General features: G+C 39.2%; 1 protein-coding gene across 1 annotated transcript in view; it reads right to left on the reverse strand.

Annotated features, from left to right (window-relative positions):
* FCHSD2 (FCH and double SH3 domains 2) overlaps positions 1-27,543 on the reverse strand; it is a 332,679-nt gene that overhangs the window by 34,868 nt on the left and 270,268 nt on the right. The window contains exons 11-12 of the mRNA XM_033206003.1: positions 18,968-19,084; positions 16,236-16,340 (exon numbers count right to left, since the gene is read on the reverse strand). Coding sequence (XP_033061894.1) covers positions 16,236-16,340; positions 18,968-19,084 — 222 coding nt within the window. The remainder of the gene's footprint in view (positions 1-16,235; positions 16,341-18,967; positions 19,085-27,543) is intronic.

Genomic DNA, 27,543 nt, shown 5'->3' on the forward strand with positions numbered 1-27,543 from the left:
GTGTAGCTGGGACTACAGGCACCCGCCACCACACCTGGCTAATTTTCTTTGTATTTTTAGTAGAGACGGGGTTTCACCATGTTAGCCAGGATGGTCTCAATCTCCTGACCTCGTGATCCGCCTGTCTCAGCCTCCCAAAGTGCTGTGATTACAGGCTTGAGCCACCGCGCCCGGCCCCATACTTGCATTTTGACAAGGGCACAGTATTGATGATAGATCAAATATAACTTGTGAAGAGGAAGAGATCAAGAGTGATAAAGTCTGCTTCCTTTTCCTGTTCATAAGGCTATGCCTCAGAATATCCTGAAATCCAGCATTTTCAGTAGCCTTCTAACCCGTCTCCTGGACTTTGTATTCTCCTCTGTAATCCATCTTTTACAGTCTGTGAATGACCTTATCATGTTGCTCCCCTGTTAAAAACTTCCATAACTCTTGATTATCTTAAATTAACTAATTCTTAACTAGGAATAAAAAATATCTTTCACAGTTTGGCTGAGTTGTTTCCTTCTACTGCTTCTTTCCACACCCCCCACCACATGCTCCCACCCCACTGTCCCACTTGCTGTTCCTCTGATCCATCATGTGCTTGCGTGCCTGTGTGTATGCCAGTCCTCTGTAAATGCCTTCTCATTGCTTTTTGATGCCTGGTGAGTGGCTTATCTTTCGACAGTCTGTTCAAATATTACCCTTTCCACAAAGATTTTTCTAAGTATTTCTCCACCTTCCTCAGGCAGTAAATAACTCCTTTTTCTCTGCTCCTAAAGCACTCCATATAGATCTAATTACAATGTGATAGGCACTAAATTATACTTAGCTATTTAACTAAGTATGCCTGTTTGATATAACTGGGGGCTCCTTTAAGACTCGAGCATTGACATTCAGTGTTATTCTCTTGTTACGTGTTAAGTAACCTTTTTTGAATAAATATCCTATATAACTGTGCTTCTACTTTTCCAAGGAAAGACTGAACGGGCTCTACCAATTCTTTCAAGATTGGCTCTACCAATCTTGAAAGACTGCCATTCAATGATACTGAGTTATAAACTACTGTGTCTCTTTAATAACAATAATTTTTAATATTAAAGAACTTCTCTCTAACAATTCTAACATTCTTCAGCACAAGCTTAAAGAATTCCCCCTTTGGGTCGGGCATGGTGGCTCACGCCTGTAATCTCAGCACTTCAGGAAGCCGAGGGGGGCAGATCACGAGGTCAGGAGATCGAGACCATCCTGGCTAACATGTTGAAACCCTGTCTCTACTAAAAATACAAAAAAGTAGCTGGGTGTGGTGGCAGGTGCCTGTAGTCCCAGCTACTAGGGAGGCTGAGGCAGGAGAATGGCGTGAACCTGGGAGGTGGAGTTTGCAGTGAACCGAGATCGTGCCACTGCACTCCAGCCTGGGTGACAGTGTGAGACACCGTCTCGGGGGAAAAAAAAAAAAAAGAATTCCCCCTTTCACTTGTTGACTTGGCTGCCTTTATTGATTAACTTGTTTGTCAACTAACAGTAATATCTTTGCTTTTAAACTAAATTTATGATGTGGCTGGCAGAAATAGCAGAGATTGAGAATAAAAAGTTCCTATTCTCCAAATTCAGGAAAGGGAATAACTGTTTATTCTTTAGCCCTTGTTTCATAAATCATAAACGAGTAACCACAGAACTAGTTTTAAATCCCTTCTGATCAGAAAGTAACTGCTGGTCGGGTGCGATGGCTCACGCCTGTAATCCCAGCACTTTGGGAAGCTGCGGCGGGTGGATCACTAGGTCAAGAGATCAAGACCATCCTGGTTAACACGGTGAAACCCCGTCTCTAGTGAAAATACAAAAATTTAGCCGGGCGTGGTGGTGGACGCCTGCAGTCCCAGCTACTCGGGAGGCTGAGGCAGGAGAATAATGGCGTGGACCCGGGAGGCGGAGCTTGCAGTGAGCCGAGATCCGGCTACTGCACTCCAGCCTGGACGACAGAGACTCCGTCTCAAAAAAAAAAAAAAAAAGTAACTGCTGCTTTGCTCCAACAGCCATGCCTCTGAAAGTTGGCCAATCTGTGACAGCTTCTGCTTCTACTAGTCCTCCAAACTCGAAACACCATGGCTAAAAGTGAGTCAACTCCTTAAACATTCCTAGTTTTGAAAATCTGCCAATCCCTGACATTCAACCTTCTCAAAACCGTATATATATATCAACTCTTGCTTTGTTCAGAGTGAATGTGTTTTGTGTCATTCTCTTTTGCTTAGCAAGTAATACATTCAGCCTCTTTTGCTTAGCAAGTAATGCATTCAGCTTCATTGTTTCACATATGCAAGTGGTGATCTCTTCCTTAACATTTAAGGTTCCATTAAGTTAATTTTGAGGACTCTCATTTGGTGGCTTTCTGTGGGACTCTTGGACAAACAAGTTGGAGCTGGTGTAGTGGCTTGTACCTGGAGTCCAAGCTACTCAGGAGACTGAGGAGGGAGGCTTACTTGAGTCCAGGAGTTTGAGGCTACAGTGAGCTATGATCATGCCTCTGAATACATAGCCATTGCATTCCAGTGACAAATACTTTTGGTATACAATTTTTTTTTTAAGAGCCAGAGTGGTTGCTCTTGCCCAGGCTGGTCTCGAACTCCTGAGCTCAAGAAATCCTCCTACCTTGGCCTGCAAAAGTGTTGGGATTACAGGTGTGAACTGCTGTGCCCAGCAGGTACACAATTTTGATTTCCCTCCGAATTGTCTGCTTGGCGAGTTGATATCAAAAACAATTTGTGTTCTGACTTGTTTCACTGGGCTTTCTTTGCTGAATTAATTTTTTTATATTAATGTTTTTAAGCAAATAGACTTTTATAAAAATTGAGGTAAAACATTACATAAAATTTACTATATGAACCATTTTAAAGTATACAATACAATCGTTTGGGGTAACATATACATCTTTATATAAGATAATTGGAATTTTTGCCTTAGAGGCATGCCATTTGGTAAATACTCTTGCAAAAATCTGCTTATTCTTTTCATAATTTTCTCTTTTTGGTAAAAATTTATTGACATATAGCTCAGGTGAGACAAAGACCTTTTGGCACACAACTTTTTTTTTTTTTTTTTTGGACCATACAATTCACTCAAGTCTGAGATTCAATGGCTTATAGTATATTCACAGCACATGCAACCATCACCACAGTCAATTTTAGAATATTTTATAACCTCCAAAAGAAATCATGAACCATTTACCTATTGTTCTCCAGCCCCCTATTCCCTGCAGTCTTGACAACCGCTATTCTACTTTCTGTCTATATAGATTTGTCTATTCCGGACATTTAACACATATGAAATAATATAATACATGGTCTTTTATGACTAACTTCTCTCACTTTGCATAATATTTTCAAGATTCATCTATGTTGTAACATGTATCAGTATTTCATTCCTTTTAATGACCAAATAACATTCTATTGTGTGGATATAGATTAGAATGTTTATCCATTTGTCAGTTGGTAGTCATTTAGGTTGTTTCTATTTCTTGGCTATTATGAATAATATTGCTATAAACGTGTGTGTACAAGTTTTAGTGTGGACATGTTTTCACTTCTTTTGGGTTTATACATAGGGCTGGCATTGCTGGATCATGAAGTAATGCTAAGTTTAACCATCTGGGGAAATACTAGACTGTTTTTCAACGTGGCTCTATCATTTGATTCCACCAGTAGGGTATGAGGGTTTTTCCACATTCTGGTAATCACTTGTTAATGTCTGCCTTTTGATTCTAGCCATGCTAGTGGGTATAAAGTGGTATCTTACTGTTGTTTGCATTTTCCTGGATAACTATTAATGTTACAAATCTTAGGCCAGGCACAGTGGCTCATGCCTATAATCCCAGCACTCTGGGAGGCTGAGGTGGGTGGATCACGAGGTCAGGAGTTTGAGACCAGCCTGGCCAACACAGTGAAACCCCATCTCTATTAAAAATACACAAAATTAGCCGGGCGTGGTGGCGAGTGCCTGTAATTCCGGCTACTCAGGAGGCTGAGGCAGGAGAATCGCTTGAACCCGGGAGGTGGAGGTTGCAGTGAACTGAGATCAGGCCATTGCACTCCAGCCTGGGCCACAGTGTGAGACTCGGTTTCAAAAAAAAAAAAAAAAAAGAAAGAGAGAATCTTTTCATGTAGTTATTTATGGTCATTCATACATCTTCTTGGAGAAACGTCTATTCAGATCCTTTTCCTATTTTTAAGTTGAGTATTTTTCTTTGCCTTTTTATTATTACGAGTTTTAATATATTCTAGAAGCAAGTTTCTATCAGATACATGATTTGCAAATATTTTCCCCCATTCTGTGGGCTTTCATTTTCTTGACCGTGTCCTTTGAAACATGAAAGTTTTAATTTTGATGATGTCTAATTTATCTAGTTTTTCTTTTGCTGCTTAGGCTTTAGTGTTATATCTAAGAAACTAATCCAAGGCCACAAAGACTTACCCCTGTGTTTTTTTTTTTTTTTTGTAAGTTTATTAGCTTTCGCAGTTACATTTAGGTGTTCCTTGTGAGTTAGTTTGTATATATGATGTGAAGTGGGGTTGTTAAGATAATTAACTGGAAGGTCATTAAACTGAGGCAGCTCCAGCATCCCAGCTTCCTATGTAAGCAAACCAAAACTCAACTCAGTATAAATGGTAAAACAAAACTGAAGCTTAACCAATCAAAAACTGCCAACTACCTTCTAACTAGAAACCTTCCACTGGAATGATCCAAAAAAGGCTACTACTGTGCCACTTTAACCAATCAAATATTTGCTTTGTTTTGCTTCTGAGTTCACCCTATAAAAGCATGCCTCTGGTGTTCCATTGGTAGAACTCTGAACTGCATATGATCTGGTGCTGCCCAAGTAATTATTGCTATTTGCTCAAACAAAAAAAAATTTAATGTGCCTAAGTTTATCTTTTAACAGAGTCAAACTTCATTCTTTTGCATATGGATATCCACTTGCCCTACCACCATTCTAGTATGCTTTTGCTTTTTTAAGAGACAGGGTCTTACTGTTGCCCAAGCTGGAATGCAGTGTTATGATGATAGCTCACTGTAGCCTCGAACTGCTGGGCTCAAGTGATCCTCCCACTGTAGCCTTCCCAGTAGCTAGGACTACAGGTGCATGAAACCATGCCTGGCTAATTTCTAAATTTTTTTGTAGAGACAGCCGTCTCACTATGTTGCCTAAGCTGATCTTGAACTTCTGGCCTCAAGTGATCCTCCTGACTCAGTCTCCCAAAATGCTGGGATTACAGGTGTGAGCCACTGTGCATGACCTCTAGTATTCATTTTAAAACAAAGAAATGTTTTTATTTTTGTTTTTTAAAAGAGTGAACCAACAAGCTCTTTCTTAGAAATCACATATGCAAGACATTTAATTGTGGAAGCAGAAAAGAGAGAAGTATTCAGTACATTCTATTTTCTCAAAGCAGTTATTCAAGTAATCTAGTTTTTATAAGATTTATTTTGTCAGTATTTTACCAAACAACAGATAAACATGGTATTTGCCAACTCAGATTGACTGCAGTTCCAGAATTAAACACTGCTATCTTCCCTTTAGGGTTTCAGTTGCTTATAAGTTAAAAATTGTCTAAAAGCAGAACTTTCTAGTGTTCTCAAATGAATTTTCATGACTTGCCAACTGATTAAAAAATTTCAGAGCATAGCTCTCGGTAAACTTGATGGCATTCCAGATGCTACTTGACCAAATCATTTTTAGAACCTTTAAAGAGGTAGAACTTTTAAAAATAATATTTAAAAAATCCAGATATTTTAGGATACATAATCTTGGTTTATAAACACAGTCAATTACCTAGATTTTAACACAAAATTTAACATAAGCACATATAAGTGTAAAGCTATAGTTGAATTTCAAGTCTGCAAATCTAATCTGGACTTAATTCATTTGCCTTCAACATATCTCTTCTTTAAGGACAAGGACTGTGTGTATTGTATTACTATTTAGGACAGTGCTTTACTTGTAGAATAGAATCAATAATGGTAGATAATAGTATTTGCTACTCCATGTTTGGTACCTTAAAAAAAAGCTCCAAACAGCTTTTATCATAGGTACTAGAAACTATATCATCATGTATTTCATTTAATCCACAAAACAATTATCAGGGTCAATATTATAAACTCTATCTATCTATCTAGCTAGCTAGCTAGCTATTATTTATTTGACAGGGTCTCGCTCTGCTGCCCAGGCTGGAGTGCAGTGGTGCAATAATAGCTCACTGTAACCTTGAATTTCTCCTGAGTAGTTGGGACTAGAGGCAGGTGCCACCACACCTAGCTAATGTTAAAGTTTTTTGTAGAGGTGGGGTCTTGCTATGTTGCCTGGTTGGTACCAAACTCCTGGCCTCAAATGATCCTCCTGCCCTGGCCTCCCAAAATGCTGGAATTATAGGTGTTAGCCACCATGCCTAGCCCCTAAACTCCATTTTATAGGTGAGAAAAATGATTTAATCACGGTCATACCAACTGTGGTAACCCGTTATATTAAAGGTTCCCAAATAATCATGCTTCCTGGTATCCATGTAGTCTACTCCCACCATGATTCTGGGCTTGTCCATGTGATTTGCATTGGCTAGTGGGGCATTTGCCAATTTAATGGAAGCAGATGACCCTCAGTAAGTGCTCTTTCGACTTGACTTCTTGAAATATGCTGTCACCATGCTGGGGAAGTCCAGTTTAACCTATATGCTGATGAAAGACCACAGGGGAAAAGGCCCAGCCATGGCAGATGAGCCCAGCCCTCTGGCCGATCCTCTAGCTGAATGTAATTGCTTGAGTAATCTCAGGCAAAACCAGCAAAAGAAATGACTAGTTGGGCCGGGCGCGGTGGCTCAAGCCTGTAATCCCAGCACTTTGGGAGGCCGAGACGGGTGGATCGCGAGGTCAGGAGATCGAGACCATCCTGGCTAACACGGCGAAACCCCGTCTCTACTAAAAAATAGAAAAAACTAGCCGGGCGAGTTGGCGGGCGCCTGTAGTCCCAGCTACTCGGGAGGCTGAGGCAGGAGAATGGCGTAAACCCGGGAGGCGGAGCTTGCAGTGAGCTGAGATCCGGCCACTGCACTCCAGCCTGGGCGACTGCGAGACTCCGTCTCAAAAAAAAAAAAAAAAAAAAAGAAATGACTAGTTGGTCTGGCACAGTGGCTCACACCTGTGATCCCCACATTTTGGGAGGCCGAGGTGGGAGGATTGCTGAGCCCAGGAATTCGAGGTTTGAGACCAGTCTGGGCAAAATAGCGAGACTCCGTCTCTATAAAGAATAAAAATAAAATATTAGCTGGGTTTGGTGGTACATGCCTGTAGTCCCAGCTATTCGGGACGCTGAGGTGGGAGGATTGCTTGAGGTCAGGAGGTTGAGGCTGCAGTGGGTTGTGCCACTGCAGTCCAGCCTGCGGGACAGAGTGAGATGGTCTCAAAAGAAAATAAAAGAATAAAAGGAAATGCACAGTCAGCACCCAGAAAGGCAACAGATAATAAACCACTGTTGTTTTTTCCATAAAGTTTGGGGTGGTTTTCAAATGCAGCAACAGATTACTGTGTTTGAACAGCATAATCTCCAAGTATTTGGGTATTTTCTAGCCATCTTTCTATTATGGATTTTTAATATAAGTCTAATTAATCAAGAACTTACTATGTATAATATCAATCCTTTTAAACTTATTGAAACAGGTTTATGGTCCAGTGTATGGTCTTGTTGAATGTTCTATGTGTACTTTAAAAGAACATATATTCTACTCATATGCAGTGGAGAGTTCGATGAATGCCAATTACGTAAAGTTGGTTAATGATGTTGTTCATTTTCTATATCCTTACTGATTTTCTATCTTCTTGTTCTATCAATTACTGAAAGAGGGATGGTGAAGTCTCCAACTACAATTGTAGATTTGTCTATTTCTTCTTTCAGTTCTGCCAGTTTCTGCTTTACGTATTTTGTAACATTATTATTATATATACATCCAGGACTGAAATATATTCTTGATGAAATATCTTTAAAAAATCATTATGTATTATCCTTCTTAATATTCCTTGTCCTAAAACGTATTTTGTCTAACGTTAATATAATCACTTCATTTTTTTTTTAGACAGGGTCTGGACTTTGTTGTCTAGGCTGCAGTGCAGTGGTGCGATCATGGCTCAGTGCAGCCTCAATCTCCAGGGCTCATCCTCCTACCTCACCACAGCCTCCTGAGTAGCTGGGACTACAGGCGTGCATCACCATGCCTGGCTAATTTTTGTATTTTTTGTAGAGATGGGGTTTTGCCACCTCAGTTTTTTAATGATTAGTGTTTGTTCTCCTGTGATAAGCAACAGCTAAAATTTCTCCTGGATTTTTTTGCCTTTCAGTTATTGTTTCCTGCCAAGCTCCTTGGAGTCTCTGTTCCACATGTGTACTCAGGTATCAGCCAAGGATTTGGAAGGGCTTTCCAAATGACATCCACCTTCAGGCCAGTAAGATGGAGGTTCTGCTTAAATTCTGGTTGTGCTGCTCCTTACAGATGTAGAGCTATATAATGGAAATGTCACTAAGTATAGTCCTGTTCTTTCAAGGAGAAATTCCTCTCCAGGTTTTACATGCTTTGGGTCATTTTCCAGTTCTATTAAATAATTTTTGTTTTAATATTTTTACCCCAGATTAATATTGTAATCTAAAGTAGTCTTATATAAGCTAGTAACCTATTACAAGAAGCAGAAAATGTCTTAGAGATATATTTATTCTACATTCAGAGAGAATTACAAAGAAATCTAAAACTTTCACTCAATAGTTTACTATTAATAGCAATATTCATGTTGTAGTTCTGAAAGTGCTTAATATATACTGCAGTTATTATTCTATAATATACAAAGCAGGCTGGGCACACTATAATCTCAACACTTTGGAGGCTGAGGCAGGTAGAATGCCTGAGCCCAGGAGCTCAAGACCAGTCTGAGAAACATGGGGAAACCCTGTCTCTGCAAAAAATGCAAAAATTAGCTGGGTACGGTGGCACATGTCTGTAGTCCCAGCTATTTGGGAAATGGAGGTGGGAGGATTGCTTGAACCTGGGAGGTGGAGGCTGTAATGAGTGCCACTGCACTCCAGCCTGGGTGACATAGACTCTGTCTCAAAAAAATTTTTTTTAAATATATGAAGCACATAAAATATTATGATAATATGATTAGGAATAAAACTTTTTGGTGTAAGAGGAAAAAAGGATATAAATAAATGTAAAATCAAAGAAATCAAATAAGTTCAATACAATCCCTCTAGCTAGGCATAGTGGCATGCACTTGTAGTCACAATGATTTTGGAGGCTGAGGCAGGAGGATCATTTGAGTCCAGGAGTTCAAGGCTATAGTACACTATGATTGTGCCGGTGAATAGCCATTGCATTCCAACCTGGGAAATATATTGAGACCCTGTCTCTAAAAATAAATAAAATCCCTCTAATTGTCCATGTTAATTGGAAATACCAACATGAACACATGATTTAAAAAAAGTTATCCCTAGCTCTAACAACAAAGAAAAGATTAAAAAAAGAAAGCGATACTTAGAACAATAAGCACCTTCACAGTCCAGGCCTTAGTGTCTAAATACCATTTTCTATTAACAGAATCAGAGCTTCTTGGAGAAACAGCTAATTCTAAGTCTGGGCAGGAAAAATATAAGGTGAACCTGTGATAGCTTGTTGTGCTAGGAAGAAAGTATTCAAAGACTAATGGGGGTAATGTCAAAAGTACACATAAGTCAGTTGAATGGACTCCCAGTTTTAGATAATATGGAACTTAAAATGACAACTGGAATTGATAATATACTAAATAGATAAAAATCTATAATAAGTTGAAACGATGTCAGGTGGAACTCCTGAAGGACAGGCAAACAATAACTACTAAGAAAAGAATATCTACAGTAGAACTATGAACTGAAAAATTCCTAGAGCTTGTACAGGGTTGAAAGATATTACAACTCTGTGGTGGCTCATGCCTGTAATCCTAGCACTTTGGGAGGCTGAGGTGGGCAGATCACCTGAGGTCAGGAGTTCGAGATCAGCCTGGCCAACACGGTGAAACCCCGTCTCTATTAAAAGTAAAAAAATTAGCTGGGCATGGTGTTGCACGCCACTGCACTCCAGCCTGGGCGACTGAGCTAGACTCCGTCTCAAAAAAAAAAAAAAAAGTACAGAGTAGAATGATGGTTATCAGAAGCTGGGAAGGATTGTAGGGAAGAAGAAGAGAGATTGGGGAATAGAAAGAAGTAAACAGACAGATAGGATAAGTTCTGGTGTTTGATAGCTTAGCAGGGTGACTATAGTTAATAATTCAAAATAACTATAAGATTTGAAATGTTCTAAATACAAAGAAATTATAAATGTCTGAGGTGATAGATATCTTAATTATTCTAATTTGATCATTATACACTGTATGCATGTATCAAAATATCACATGCATCTCATAAATATGTACAGTTATTTTGTATCAATAAAAAAATTAAGGGCTGGGCGCGGTGGCTCAACCCTGTAATCCCAGCACTTTGGGAGGCCGAGACAGGCGGATCACGAGGTCAGGAGATCGAGACCATCCTGGCTAACATGGTGAAATCCCGTCTCTACTAAAAAAAAATACAAAAAATTAGCCGGGCGAGATGGCGGGCGCCTGTAGTCCCAGCTACTCGGGAGGCTGAGGCGAGAGAATGGCGTAAACCTGGGAGGCGGAGCTTGCAGTGAGCTGAGATCTGGCCACTGCACCCCAGCCTGGGCGACAGAGCAAGACTCCGTCTCAAAAAAAAAAAAAAAAAAATTAAGAAGCCAAAAAAGGAAACAAAGAGTGCCTAAATAAATGGAGAGAGACATCATGTTCATAAATTAGAAGACTCATTATTGTTGAGAAGTCAATTCTCCTCAAATTATTTGTGGATTCAATGTAATCCCAATCAAAATGCCCTCAGTTTTTTGTTTTTTTGTTTTTTTTGTAGAAGCTGATGGCAATGAGAATAGTCCAAATAATTCTAAAACAAGAATAGTGTTGGAGGAATTATACTATCTGATTTCAAGACTTACAGTGTCATTAAGACTGTGATACTGGCATAAGTATAGACATATAGACCAATGGAACTGAATAAAATTGAAAATATTCACACATATATGATAAGTTGTTTTCAATACAGGTGCAAAGGTAATGGGAAAAGCATATTCTTTCAAATGTGATGGTGGAACAACTGGCTTTCTGTATTGGAAAAACAAACAAAGAACAATAACAACAACCAAGTAAAATCAAACATGACCCTTAACTCATACCAGACCTCAACAATTTAACTAGAAATGTTTCGGATCACAGTCCATAAGGAATTAAGCTTGAACTATAACACTTCTAGAATAAAACATGAGAGAATATATCACAACCTTGATCAGGCAAAAATTTCTTAGAACACAAAAAACACTAATTATAAAGGATAAAATTCATAAATTAATCTCATCAAAATTAAAAGTTTCTAATTTAGAAAATGAAAAGGTAAGCCAAAGACTGGAGAAAATACTAGCAATACATGTACCTAAAAAATGACTAGTATCCAGAAAACATAAAGAATTGTTATAACTCAGTAATAAGACCAATCCAAACTTGGGCAACAGATATTAAAAGATACTTTATTAAGGGGGATATATGACTGGCCAAAAAACTTATAAAAAGATGCTCAGCATAGTTAGTTAATGTCACGAGTCTGTAGTCAATGCAATTCAAAACCACAGTGAGATACCATTACACACACACTCAAATGGCTAAGTTTAAAATGACTGCCAAGTCGGGGGCAGTGGCTCACGCCTGTAATCCCAACACTCTGGGAGGTGAAGGCAGGCAGATTGCTTGACCCACAAGTTTGAGACCAGCCTGGGCAAGATGGCGAAACCCCATCTGTACAAAAAAATAGAAAAATTAGCCGGGCATGGGAGAGTGCACCTGTAGTCCCAGCTACTCAGGAGGCTGAGGTGGGAGAATCGCTTGAACCCAGGAGGTTGGGGCTGCAGTGAGTTGAGATCGTGACACTGCACTCCAGCCTAGGTGACAAAGTGAGACCCTGCCTCAAAAAAAAAAATTTTTTTTTTTTTTTGATGAGGTCATAATAATACCCAAGAAAAAAAATACCCATTCACCACCACTGGAGGTGCTAGCACTTGGTAATTGCAAAGAGGAAAGAAAGAATCTTTATCGTGGAAAGATCTGGTAGCACACCACCTTATCAAGCGACCACTCTTAGTATCATTAATAGCCCGACAACTTGGTATTATGATTCTTTATGTGATGAAAAACATCACATCATCTATGAACTATTTCTGCCTAAAACACTAACCTGCCTCTCTAATCAGGCCTTAAGACCTAACTTCCATTTTATAGAACATAATTAATGGGTCAATCTAACAAACACATAAAGCCAGTATTGCAAAATATAATAGTTGAATCTAGATGTTAGGAAATATATGTTTATTCTTCATATTTTCTGTAAGTTTGAATATTTTCAGTAAAAAACAAAAGCAATCAGTCAAGAGGTCTGCTAACATAGCATGAATACAGTGAAACCTCACAGTAACAGGCCCAGAGGTAATGTAAATTTGGAAATAATGTGATTAGAAATACATATATGAAATATATGTATGTGTGTATACATGTGATCTTATATATAAGATCTTATATATATATGATCATATATATATATATATATATAAAAGATCACATATATATATATATAGTCTTGCTCTGTTGCCCAAGCTGGAGTGCAGTGGCCCAATCATGGCTCACTGCAGACCAACCTTCCAGGATCAAGCCTCTGCCTCTCAAGTAGCTGAGACTATAGGCACGTGTTACCATACTCAGCTAATTTCTTTTCATTTTTAATAGAGATGAGGTCTCATCTGTTGCCCAGGCTGCTCTCAAACTCCTGAGCTCAAGAGAGCTTCCCACCTCAGTCTCCCAAAGTGATGGAATTAGAGGCATGAACCACCGCACCCGGCCTAAACATTTTGTTTTAATATCAGGGTCATTCTCGTCATTAACTTTGCAGTAATGAGGTCTCACATTTTTATATAACCAGTGCTCTCTCTTTTGTACAGGTATTTATAATAAATAAAGTATCGAATGAAAGAGAAAAACCAATGCAAATGACATACAGGCAGAAGAAAGGAAAAGGGTATATGCAGAAACCATTATTGTTAATTCCTTTGAAGACTCTCATGGTCCAGTCTATCCAAAAATTTTATTATGATAATCCTGTAAGTACTACCCCAATAAATATGCCCTCATATTTGCTGGCTAATTTTACTTAGGTTATTTTTTGTATCTGATAAGTGGAAACCAAGTGAGAGATTATTTTATGCTAACAGTAAAATTAATTAAATACTACAGATATTCCAAATTGAGAAAACGGATCTGCTGTCATGGTTTCAGCATACTATATTCAACATTCTTGATAAGAAAACTATCTTTGAGAATGTAGACTTAAATACTTGCATTAGAAAAGGTGAGACATTGTGGTATGAGAATTTCACTTCATATTTTTAGTTTGAAACTAACACACACAGTCTAGTTTGGCATACTATGGAAATAATAGGTCATTTGGCCTAAATGAAGACTCTGTGTGCCTAATACCTACTGCTGCTACTACTGGGGATGGTGGGAGGTTTTGTGGAGTTAGGGTACCAGTCGGTGACACCACATATGGAGCCTGGAAATGGAAAATACATGAAATACCCTTCAGAAAACCTCTGAGATTTGTCTCAAAATAATTACTCCCGTTCCACCAAGGCTCTGAAAAACTGGCTTCATCTAGAGTGTGGAGAAACAAACAACAGGAATAACTCTTCTACCACATGCCAGTGTTTCTTAAGAGTAGGTGAGGGCTTGCCAACACTACTTGGCCAGCACCCTAAGATAGTAGTTTAGACACGACCCTGAATTCAAAGAGAAAAATGACTATTCATTGTACACCCTGCCCTCCTCACTATGGAGGCTGTCAATTAGACTGTGAACAGGAATGAAGTGGAGGTGGGGTTACTGGGGTTTCTCCAGCCTAGGCAGATGGCAAGCCTGTTCTGATTCAGATCACTTCCATGGGGCTGTGCCAAAAACATGCCCATATTCTCTATGCTTGTCTACACTGCCTCTCGCTTCACGCCACAACCAGTGAAGTACTTCCTCAAAACTTCTAGAGTTCTAAGGGGGTGCTAGAAAACCACTAGTTTAGATTAACCCTAAACCAGTGCAGGGATTCCTTGTATTGGGTCCCTGAAAGATGCTTGCCCACAATTTTCTTACACACTTACAGGGCTACACTATGTCTCAGGGGTGCTTATTCTGTCTTTGGGAAGATCTGACTACTAGAAAGTATTTCCCAATACTAAACTCACATCTACTTCTTTCCTACCTTCATCTTTTGGTCCAAGTTCTACCACTTGAAGTTACATGGCATAAGTCTGTGCTATCCCCTTTTCTCTGACTAATCAAATACTATTCATCTGCCAGTATTCATCTTAAGTCTTCTTCTGTATTACACCCAAAACAATCCCTCCCAGAGTGATTTCTGTGTCCTCTGGGTTCTTCAACTACACTTAATGCACCACTCCTCAGCACTTATGCTTTACCATCTTAGTTATTTCTGGCATTTGTTATGCCTTTCTAACAAGAACATAATCTTTTGATGGCTGGATGGTGTCAGTCTTTTATAAATGTCTACCTCCATACCCCTTCATCATGTTGCTGCTGAGTAGATAGTGTGTGCACGGGTCCTCCATGAACTGGCCCTAACCACAACAGGTTTACTTATTTTCTATCACATTTCCTCACAAAAATCCTCCACTCTAATCATATCCAGCTACCAAATTACACCCTGTGTCTTCCTCATTTGCTAATACTTTCTTGTTTCCTATCCCAACCTCTCCCCATCTACAGCAGGGAGTATTAGCCTCAGGCATATGAACTCTAAACACTGTACACAAAATGTATATTTTTGTATGTGGGAGAGAATGTTTCACAGCTTTCATACAACTCTCAAAGGTCCCATGACCCCACAAAAAATTAAAATCCACTATTACAAATTTTTTCCCATCTTTGCTTAACCAAATCTTCCCTATTCTTAAAAGCCCAGCTCATGTCCCTGGATCCAGGGAACCTTCCATATGGGGGAGATTTCCTAAGCTCTGAATATATATGTATGAATATATACGTATATATATCTCCATATATATCGATATAAGGAGATAGATATATCTAAATTGATATATATATATCTAAATTGATACACATACATCAATTTTTCTTTTTTTCTCTTTTTTTTTTTTTTTTTTTTTTTTTGAGACGGAGTCTCGCTCTGCCGCCCAGGCTGGAGTGCAGTGGCCGGGTCTCAGCTCACTGCAAGCTCCGCCTCCTGGGTTTACGCCATTCTCCTGCCTCAGCCTCCCGAGTAGCTGGGACTACAGGCGCCTGCCACGTCGCCCGACTAGTTTTTGTATTTTTTAGTAGAGACGGGGTTTCACCATGTTAGCCAGGATGGTCTCGATCTCCTGACCTCGTGATCCGCCCGTCTCGGCCTCCCAAAGTGCTGGGATTACAGGCTTGAGCCACCGCGCCCGGCCGACATCAATTTTTCTACCATTAATCCCTGTGGTTTATTATGTACCTTGTAGAAATTTTAAAATTAGTATCTTCATTGTAACTTAAATCTTTTGTATTTAATGTTTCATGACTGTAAACTTTACAGCATCTTTTTGTTATATGTACTGCCTTCCACAGAGCAGGTACTTAACAAATACTACTGTGGATGGCCGGGTGTGGTGGCTCACGCCTGTAATCCTAGCACTTTAGGAGGCCGAGGCAGGTGGATCACGAGGTCAGGAGATAGAGACCATCCTGGCTAACATGGTGAAACTCTGTCTCTACTAAAAAGATACAAAAAAAATTAGCTGGGCGTGGTGGCAGGCGCCTGTAGTCCCAGCTACTCGGGAGGCTGAGGCAGGAGAATGGCATGAACCTGGGAGGCGGAGCTTGCAGTAAGCCGAGATCGCGCCACTGTACCTCTAGCCTGGGCAGCAGAGTGAGACTCCGTCTCAAAAAAAAAAAAAAAATCCTACTGTAGACACGAATGAAGATGGTGAATCACCTTCATCTCAGTGTGTATAGAAACTCAATTTTAAAGGTGCATATCACAGTTGCGACAGTGTCATTAGACCTGGGCAAAATGCCACAATTAGCTGCCACCTTACCTCTGCTTTACGAATATTTTCTCTAGCTTCATCTATTTTCTGTTCCAGCTCTGCTCGGCTTTGTTCTGATACAGCAGGTCCATGACACTCCAGATCATCTAGAACCTATTAAAAAAAATGGGACAATAATGATGACTGTTTTTTACTTTTTATCTTCCTTAAGTGATTAGAGTATTTACATAATTCAAAAGGCTTTAGTGACTAGTAGCCATAATTTTTTTCATTTATTTATTTTTTGAACATTTTGAAATAATTATAGACTTACTAGTAACAAACTTACTACAGAGAGTCCCTTCAGTGGGGAAGCCAGGACCAGCCACTATCTGACTGACACCACATGAGAGACCCCAAGGGAAACTGCTAAGCTGAGACCACCCAATACTCAGGTTAGTGAGAGATAATGTAAAAACCCTCTTGTTCTACGGCATTAAGTTTGAGGTGGTTTGTTAAGCAACATTACATAAGTGGAACATTGAATCTGAGATGCCTGTGAGATAGCAAAAAGATGTCAAAACAGGAAAAGAGGTTATATGGTTACACAGTAGTAGCTAGGCCCAATGTTGAAGATAATAATTTATGATTTGGTGGTAAAGTAAAACCATGGAAGTGATTGAGAATGCCTATATGAGGATAAAGAATAAAAAAATAAGATAGCCAAACAATCTGAGAAAATGAATATTTAATTGTGGGATGGAGAAAAAGGAACCTATGAAAAAATCTAGGAATAGCCAGAAAGGCAGAAGGAAAGCCAGGACAATGTTGAATCATGGATGACTAGAGAAGATAACATTTTAAGACAAAGGGAGTTGTCAATTGTGACAAAATTGTTGACAGATTAAGAAAAATGAGAAATCAAACTGTCCATTTTGAAGTTAGCAACACAGATATCATTGGTGATTTTGGTAAGCTTAGACTATGAAGTGATACAGGGGGAAGGAAAGGAAAGGAAAGCTCAAATGTAATGGCCTAAAAAGTAAGTGGGAGGTCAGATTCTATAGATAATAAGCACAGGCAATTCTTTTAAGAAGTAGGATGTGGCCGGGCGCGGTGGCTCAAGCCTGTAATCCCAGCACTTTGGGAGGCCGAGACGGGCGGATCACGAGGTCAGGAGATCGAGACCATCCCGGCTAACCTGGTGAAACCCCGTCTCTACTAAAAAATACAAAAAACTAGCCGGGCGACGTGGCGGGCGCCTGTAGTCCCAGCTACTCGGGAGGCTGAGGCAGGAGAATGGCGTAAACCCGGGAGACGGAGCTTGCAGTGAGCTGAGATCCGGCCACTGCACTCCAGCCTGGGCGACAGAGCGAGACTCCGTCTCAAAAAAAAAAAAAAAAAGAAGTAGGATGTGAGGCCGGGCGCGGTGGCTCAAGCCTGTAATCCCAGCACTTTGGGAGCCGAGACGGGCGGATCACGAGGTCAGGAGATCGAGACCACCCTGCCTAACATGGTGAAACCCCGTCTCTAATAAAATATACAAAAAACTAGCCGGGTGAGGTGGCGGGCGCCTGTAGTCCCAGCTACTTGGGAGGCTGAGGCAGGAGAATGGCGTAAACCTGGGAGGCGGAGCTTGCAGTGAGCTGAGATCTGGCCACTGCACTCCAGCCTGGGTGACAGAGCGAGACTCCATCTCAAAAAAAAAAAAAGAAGTAGGATGTGAAAGCAAAGAATGAGAAGGATATAGGTATCAATAAATGAAATTGAGAAAAAAAGTACTATACTCAAAATAATTTCTTTGTGCTTAAGAGTTTAGTCTTTGAGATATATTTTCTCCCTTCCTCCTTCCCTTCTTCTTTCCTGTCCTCCTTCCCTTTCTTTTCTTTTCTTTCAAGACAGTGTCTTGCTCTGTCACCCAGGCTGGAGTGCAGTGGCATGAACTTACCTCAATGTAACCTCCACCTCCCGGGCTCAAGCAATTCTCCCCAACTTTAGCCTCCTGAATAGGTGGGAAGATAGGTGTGCGCCATCATGCCCAACTAATTTTTGAATTTTTTGTAGAGACTGGGTTTTTTGCCATGTTGCTCAGGCTGGTCTCAAACTTCTAGCTCAAGCAATCGACCTGCCTCAGCCTCCCAGCAATCGACCTGCCTCAGCCTCCCAAAGTTCTGGGATTACAGGCATGACCCACTGCGCCCAGCCAAACATATATTTTCATGAAACCTATAATTGTGTCTTTAAAAAATATGTCTTGAGGGATGAAAACCTGTATTAATTCAACATATGTCTCTTCGCCTGTCCATAACCCACTATCACAGCTTTTCTTTGGCAATTTTATGGTAAACAGGTGAATTAATGTATTGCTGATGGAGGGCTTAAGGAAATTCTAACATGAATAGATAGCTGACAGCACACTGCTGAGTGTTGAGAAAGTACAGAAAAAACACATACAATGCTTGAGCAAAGGAGTTTGAGACCAGTCTGGGAAACATAGCAAGACCCTATCTCTACAAAAAACCTAAAAAAAAATTAGCCAGGCATGGTGGTGTGTGCCTGTGGTCCCAGCTACTTGGGAGGCTGAAGTGGGAGGATTGCTTCAACCCAGGAGGTTGAAGCTGCAGTAAGCCATGTTCACACCACTGCCCTTCAACCTGGGTGACAGAGCATGCCTCTTGTCTCAAACAAAACAAAACAAAACAACACACATAGAATATTTTTCCATTAATAAAACTCAGCTCCTTAAACTGTTTGACATTTGGCTTAAGGTGAATGTAACCAGGACCTTCTCGTATACTTACCCGTTGTTGATGAACAATGTTTTTATGCTCACGTGCCACACGTGTGGCCCATTTTCGAGCTTCCTTATTTAGACTGTGCTCCTCTGTGGTCCCAGTTTCTGATTCTAATTGTCGGCTCTACAACACAAGACAGAACAGAGATAAAAATATTGCTATCCTTATTGCAACCACCACTGCTTTGTAGATGGATCAGAAGGCCTTCACTTAATCAGCACTCAAAACATAAGGCACACTCCACTACTGCTGGAAACAATGTCTTATCGTCACAGAAAGTTACCAGAAGAGTAAGATGAGTATAAAACCATTAAAGACGCCGGGCGCGGTGGCTCAAGCCTGTAATCCAGCACTTTGGGAGGCCGAGACGGGCGGATCATGAGGTCAGGAGATCGAGACTATCCTGGTAATACGGTGAAACCCCGTCTCTACTAAAAAATACAAAAAACTAGCCGGGCGACGAGGCGGGCGCCTGTAGTCCCAGCTACTCGGAGGCTGAGCAGGAGAATGGCGTGAACCGGGAGGCGGAGCTTGCAGTGAGCTGAAGCCGGCCACTGCACTCCAGCCTGGGTGGCAGAGCAAGACTCCGTCTCAAAAAAAAAAAAAAAAAAAAAAAACCATTAAAGACCATAAACTTTTTGTCTTACAGTGCTGAACACAAAAGCATCATCTCTAATACTGCAGACTTATCTTTTTGGGTGTGACGGACTTATCTTTCCGAGTGAGAAGGAAGCTAGCTAAGGTAAGCAAAGAAGAAAATGTATTCATGCCAACCTACTATGGTGATAAAATCATTGCATAAATAAAAATGGAAACAACTTAATAGTTTCAATGTGAGTAAAGAATCATTAAAGATAAGTAAGAACAAAACAATACAATAACAGCAACACAATCTTGCACCCCTCCTGCTGCCCCAAGGCAGATGGAACTCATTAGAGGTCCATCATCAACTTGCCACCAAACCTTAAAAGTCAGCTTTTGCCCTTTCTCCAGGCTTCATATGAAATATAAGGGTGCTAGATCAAATGATCACCAAGGGTTTCTTCTAGCTGTATGCTATGATTCTGATTTACAAAGAACAAACCACAAAATCTAAATAAAAATATTAATAGCTAACTCCTATTGTGCAAGGTACTACGGAAAGTGATTCATATAACTTTTTTTAATAAACAACCTTATGACGTGGGTCCCACACCATTTTATAGAAAAGAAAACAAAGGCTCAGAGAGGTTAATTTTTCCTGGATGTCCTAGATATTAAATGTTACAGCCTTAATTGTCTGATTACAGAATCAGAGCCATTAAACACAAAACTATTTTAATTCTCTCTAAATTCTTAAAGACCCCTGAAAAACAAACTTTATTGAGACAATTAGGAATTTATTTTAAAAAAATATGAATCACCCAAACAGGCTTTTCATATAGAAAGAAGCAAAACTGTAGAATGAAAAGAATTTTAGAAATTCTGATCATGGCTCACTGCAGCGTTGACCTCTGGGATCAAGTGACTCTCCCACTTCAGCCTCCTGAGTAGCTGGAACTACAGGTGTGTGCCACCATACCCAGCTAATATTTTTTTTTCTTCTAGAGATAAGGTCTCTCTATGTTGCCCAGGCTTGTCTTGAACTCCTTGGCTCAAGTAATCCTCCCACCCTGGCCTTCTAAAGTGCTGAAATGCCAGGGATGAGCCACTACACCTGGCCTAGTAATTCTTTTGCAAGGTCTCATAGCTCAAAATTGATACAGTAAGTAAAAATTGATAAACTGGATTTTAAAAATTAATATTTTTGTTGGGGGAATTGTGATGGGGCAGAGTTTAAAAATTTTTGTTCTATACAGATATTTCAGCTAAAGCTAGATTGTAACAATGACAAATGAATTGAAATAGAGCAAAATAATCAAAATTCAAACCTAACCATCTTTACATTCACATTTTATATTCTAATGGGAATGAACTTTATTATTATATTTTGCTTTGCAAATGAATCTGGGCATTCAAATTTACATCTGTTCTCAAAGTCAGGAACATTAAAAGGTTAACTCTGGACATAGATACAAATGAAATATACAAAAGTCAGAGGAATGTGATCTGTAAAAGTAGAAAGATAAATTCTGAAGAGTCCAAGAATAGGTTTTTGAGTCAGATAGACTTAGTTTGAATCCACTGTATGCCATTTTATGGTACTACTAGCTTTATGATCTCAGGCATGTTAATTACCTGAGTTGTAGCTACATCTGAAAACTAGTGAAAATGTCACCTATCTCCATAGGGTTGGTAGGTTATAATGAAGTCATATTTTAAACATTCTGGTATAGTATCTACATAATATCTTAGGCATCCAGTAATGGTAACTGTTAATGTTAAAGGCCCAATTGAAAATTACTTGAAACAAAAATTTTCTCATTACTGTTCATAAGAAAATCCAGATAATTCCTAGGTTCTTAATAGCGTAAACAATGAATCCAAAACAAAGATTGAAGATATATTGAAAGACTAAGGCAGATCTCAAAGAGAATGAATTTGTAGGGAGTAGCTGGATGAGAAAGGAGGCAACTGATAGAGATATTTAATTTTTATTACTGAGCAGCATTTTAGGAATAGGTAAAGGAGTTTAAATTGTGTGCTGGCTGCAGATGGGCCATAACCCAATTTGCCTTACAGAATTTATACCTTCTTATTGAGTATTCACTAAGCTCAAGATAGAGCTTTTCCCTTATTTTTTATGTGTTTACTAAGACTTGGGAGTCCAAAGATCAGGACAGATAACTAATGCCACTGATTGGAAGATGTGACTTTGAGATCCTTTGGGTAGGGAATGACACAAAACTAAAATTCAAATTAATTTATCCTTTTCATGAATTCTGAAATCAAGCCATGGAATACATGTGGAAGCTCCTGAGACAGAGGTCTTGACAACTGAGAATTTCATACAAGGCGAATACAGCCCAGGGTATTAAACAATACACAGAGAAATGTTCCAATACCACCTTCACTATCAAAGATAAATATAAATCAGGATCTAGTATAGATAATTATGTTTTTGTTTGTTTTGTTTTTTGAGACGGAGTCTCACTCTGTTGGCCAGGCTGGAGTGCAGTGGCATGATCTCGGCTCAGTGCAACCTCCGCCTCCCAGGTTCAAGTTGGGAGGCCGAGGCGGGTGGATCACAAGGTCAAGAGATCGAGACTATCCTGGTCAACATGGTGAAACCCCGTCTCTACTAAAAATACAAAAAATTAGCTGGGTGTGGTGGCACGTGCCTGTAGTCTCAGCTTGGATTACAGGTGTGAGCCACCGTGCGTGGCCGATAATTTTTTTTAAGACAGTGGTATTAGCAGTGGTTGATTCTAACAAAGAAACCATAATGACTGCTTCTTTTTAAAACGCTGGCAAATTTATTTTATCTTTAGTTTTTATTTTTTGAGACAGAGTCTCACTCTGTCACCCAGGCTGGAGTGCAGTGGCACGATCTTAGCTCACTGCAACCTCTGCCTCTCGGGTTCAAGAGTTCTTGTTCCTCAGCCTCTGGAGTAACTGGGATTACAGGCATGTACCACCATGCCCAGCTAATTGTTTGTATTTTTAGTAGGGATGGGGTTTCGCTATGTTGGCCAGGCTGGTCTTGAACTCCTGTCCTCAAGTGATCCACCTGTCCTTGGCCTCCCAAAGTGCTGGGATTACAGGCATGAGCCACCACGCCTGGCCTAGTTCATTCTTGTAACATTTTTCCTTTCTTTGGAAGACAGGGTCTCACTCTATTGCCCAGGCTGGAGTGCAGTGGTGCAATCATGGCTCGCTGCAGCCTTGACCTCCTGAGCTCAAGCGATCCTCCCACCTCAGCATCCCAAGTAGTTGAGACCACAGCATATGCCATTACACTCAGATAATTTTTTTGATTTTTAGTAGAGATGAGATCTCACTATGTTACCTAGGCCATCTCAAACTCCTGGCCTCAAATGATCCTCCTACTTTGACCTCCCAAAGTGCTGGGATTATAGGCATAAGCCACCATGCCCAGTCCAACATTTTTCCTGTATTTGATACAAAAATTAGCCAGGCGTGTGGCGCCAGAGGGTTGCAGTGAGCCGAGATCATGGCACTGCACTCCAGCCTGGGCTACAGAGGGAGACTCTGTCTCAAAATAAATAAATAAATAAATAAATAAATAAATAAATTTTTAAAAATCCCTAGTCCCTTTAGAATAAAATATTAAAGTCTTTTCAACAGTCATAAAGTTGTTAAATAACTTTAAGGAACTAAATTAAGGAAATCAGCATTCCAATATTCTTCATATATTAGTCTTTAAGTCATCTTAACTATTTTGTCCTTAGATACTCTCTCAAGATATGACTTTGGTTTACTTTAAGGTTAATACAAATGCATAGAAGGCTCAGATATCTGAGTGGAGTGAGCAGGGCAAGAAAAGCTGACTTCACAGAAGAAAACAGTAATTGTTTTTTAACTCTGTTACTAAAATATAACCATTTCAAGGAGAGGAAAAGAGATGGTCATGTATGATGAATGAAAATCACTGACATAGTAAAATACTAGCATTCCAACTCATTTCAAAAAAAGATAGTGTTGGGGTTGTTAGGCCAATGGCATAACATGCTAATTAACCCTCATTCAGGGAATTTGTACTACTTACATTTTTCAGTTTACTGAGAGACAAGAAATATATTGGGGCTGGGCACAGGAGCTCACACTTACAATCCCAGGGCTCTGGTAGGCCAAGGGCAGAAAAACTGCTTGAGGCCAGGAGTTTGACACCAGCCTGGGCAACATAGCTAGACCCCAGCTCTTAAAAAAAAAATTAGCACATACCTGTAGTCCTATCAATGGGAGGCTGAGGCAGAAGGACTGTTTGAGCCCAGGAGATCAAGGCTGCCAGGAGCTATGATTGTGCCCTCCAGCCTGGGTGACAGAGCTTCTCAAAAAATATATATTAATATATTGAGTTAAATATTGGATCTATCTTATTCTTTATGAAGTATATTAATATATGGTTAATTATTTCAATAAAGTTATTAATTATTTGTTCTCAAAAGGACTTCTTCAAGTAAAAAGCATCTGGATCTCTGTAGGTTATTGTATTCCAACAACATGTTTGTACAGGTTCACAATCCCACAATTCTGAAATTCAAAATGCTCTGAAAAAGAGTAAGTATTTTTTGGTAAGTTTGGAGCCAGAACTCACTTGAGCCAAAATGTGATTTGAACTAATAAGAGGTTATTTATAGATTTTTTCTTTCATATGTACATATATGAATGAAAATATTCATACGTTTCACTGCAAAAATGTTTGATCACAGGGTGCTTCCCCATACAATGCTCAGGATTTTATGCAATGTATGGTATATGGGTCACTTTTCTAAAATCTGGAAAATTCTGAGTTTTGAAATATATTTGGCCCAAGGCTTTTGGTAAGAGACTGTAGACTTCTAAGTCACATATTTCAAATATGCCACACACCTTGAAGAGGAGTGGAACACTGCCTCTTAAGAGACATAATTTAATTTATTCTGACTATGCTAGGATAGCAGAACCTTCACTTGGAAAGAAGTGGGAACTCATCTAGATAATTGTTGAGTGTGCCTGGTCTCTCAGGAAAGTACGCTGGAGAAGAACTGGTGTGGACTGAGCCTTGGGACAATTCTAGAAAACTCTGGACACCTGGGGAAAAGGAATATACCCATTAAGGCTGGGGTGAAGAAATGATGAGAACTCTGAAAGGAGCTATACTTTTGTCTTGGGTTAGAGTATCAAAGGCAAACCTTAGCAAAAAATATGTCCCTGAGTAATGACATAAAAGTAAAACAAAAATGGCAATAAAAACATTGTGTCTAACACTTTCGAGAACACACCTACAGGCATGGTTAGATCAACAGCCTTATGAAGAGTATGCCTTTATTTTGGTAGCTCTTACAGAGATTTTGCTTTAAGAACTATAATCACAAGCTAGATAGGGGAACTTCCAGGCTCCTATGTGTCAGCACATAACTAAGGCATCTAAGCAAAGATCTAGTTACTCTGGATGGTTAGACAAGGAACCAGATCAGGAAGAAAGGTGACTAAACCAGTAGAGGGCCTATCATATAGATGGTGGACTTTTTACAAAAAGCCTTTTGTGAAACGCTGAAGAAATTAGGACAACCACTATGAACACTTAACTGTCAGTATTGCTAATTCTAAAATGCAACACTCATGTCTTTAGTCAAAGCCTCTCATTTTTGGATACTGTGCCAAGCATATCTGTAAGAGGATGGTACCTGTTTACTCAACAGGAGGATTTCCCACAAATCCTATCACAGCCTTTTTCATGTTTACGAGACAACGCTATACGCAATATAAAATTTCTACAAGCAGAAAGAGCCACCCATAACATAGAGAATTTTCAGGTACATTTCCTGCACAGTATATTAACCCCATGTAGTCTTTTATAGACAAGGGAAATTTTTGCCAAATATTTATTTTTAATAGATGCATAAATCACTCCCCTTACGTAAAACTTTAATGTGTAAAAATCCTCAACTACAGCAAGTGGACATTTTACTTACTATAATTGTTCATCTATAGAAGGCAGAATGAAATATCAGAAATAGCATCTAGAATAACAGGGAAAGATCATACATCAGAAATTTAGTGTCAGCTTTTTACTATCATTATCTGTGAAGATCTTGTTATTTGCTGTTCAAGGAAGGTAAAGAGGAAAGGGTATTCTCATCTCAACTGGGAAACTTAAGAAAGTTTCCTTGTTTTTCCTGCCTGTATAGATCATACTTACCCAAGTTTTGTGGACATGCATGTTTCCTGTATTATTTCCCATCCCAGCTTCACTTTATCCTTTTTCACAGGATGTGAGAAAATGCCCCTAATGGCACTCATCACTAGTTCTGGTAATGAAGGGATGGGTCACTGAGATGTATGTAGGGCAGAGGTGTTAAAAAGTACAAGTCATATACTTAAAATTAGTCCAAATAAATTGCCTTTCAGATGTACAAACTGCCAAGAGGGACGTTGATGAGATCCTCTTTGTGGAATAAGTAGGACAACAAAAGTCCCAAGGGACTCTCAGTGATCAATCCAATGAGGGAGTTGAGAGCTAGGGATCATGACTGCAAAAGTATTGCAAGTATTTCAAGATTTGTAGTGTCTTCTACATTTGATATTTGGTATTTCCTGTAGCAATTAGGGGGAAAATACTAAAAAAAACAAAAAAAGAAAAACAAAAAAAAAAAACCAAAAAATGCTGAAGTCAGTCAACATCTATTCTGACTCAGTATGTCAGGGATTGAGTCAAATGCTTAGTATCTTATTTAATTTTCAAACAAATAAGGTATAGTTGTTCTTCCATATCTGTGGGTTCTGTATCTGTGGATTCAGCCAACTGTGGATCAAAAATATTTTTTAAAAAGAGCAAAAAAAAAGGATAGTTGTGTTTGTACTGAACATGTACAGACTTTTTTTCCTTGTCTTATTCCCTAGACAATGTAATAGGACCATTATTAGCAGAGTATTTACATTGTATTAGGGATTATAATCTAGTGATGATTTACAGTATATGAAGGATGTGCATAGGTTATATGCAAATATTACATCATTTTATATAGCAGACTTGAACGTCTGTGAATTTTGGTACACGAAGAGATTCCTAGAATCAATCCCCCATGGATACCAAGGGACAACTGTTGTTATTTTACACATGAGGAAGCTGAATCACAAAAGTGAAATATATGTAAATAAACTGCTAGTTGAGACACCCAAACTCATGTTTTCTCCATTGTACACCACCTGTATGAATCACTAACCCCAGTGTGATCCATGTGTCAGCTGAATGACTCTAACACTGAGATCCTAATAAATGTGCTTGTCAGTTCTCTCTCACAGAATATCCTTATTATAGAGAGGAAGATTTAAAGGCACATTACATATCCTCCTCAGAATAATTCTGCATTAAAAAGTCATTTCAGCAAAAAAAGATGTATTTTGCTTTTTCTAGAAAGAGCTCTGGCTTTCTGGTATCATCTGAGAAATGATAATTGAAGATATAAAGAAAGAACACTTTAGAAATCAGTAACTCTCTTATGGAAATATAGATAAGAAAATCCTTCAGTATTAACCATGAGACAGCTATTAAGTTACCTCATAAGACAAAGCTTGCCATTGGTCACTGTCACTTGTAGTCATCTTTTGGTTAATACTAAAATTCTACCCAAAAAAGCCCTAATTAAATTACCCTAATAATACTGTGACTATACATATTCAACTGGGTGTCTTGGACTTTTGTAGGGAAAACAGTTTAGTTGGAAACGGGTTATATTAAAAAGTTAAAAAAAATTTAAGACAGTTTATGAAAATCAGAAGAAATTAAGACTTACATTTTATCACAGTGGTAACTTTTAAAAGTCCTATAACTTTCCTAACTATATCTTATGTAAATTTAGATAAAATATTTGCTGAATTCTCTTGTCTGTAAGGCAAAGGCATATGCAAAGTATATGTAAGTGCTTAGTAAATGAAAAATAAATGTTTTAAACCCATAAGCAGTTCAAAATTCCTAACTCAAACTATAAAATTCAAAA

This window comes from Trachypithecus francoisi, unplaced genomic scaffold (genome assembly GCF_009764315.1).
Source record: "Trachypithecus francoisi isolate TF-2019V2 unplaced genomic scaffold, Tfra_2.0 Lachesis_group8, whole genome shotgun sequence".
Taxonomy (NCBI): domain Eukaryota; kingdom Metazoa; phylum Chordata; class Mammalia; order Primates; family Cercopithecidae; genus Trachypithecus; species Trachypithecus francoisi.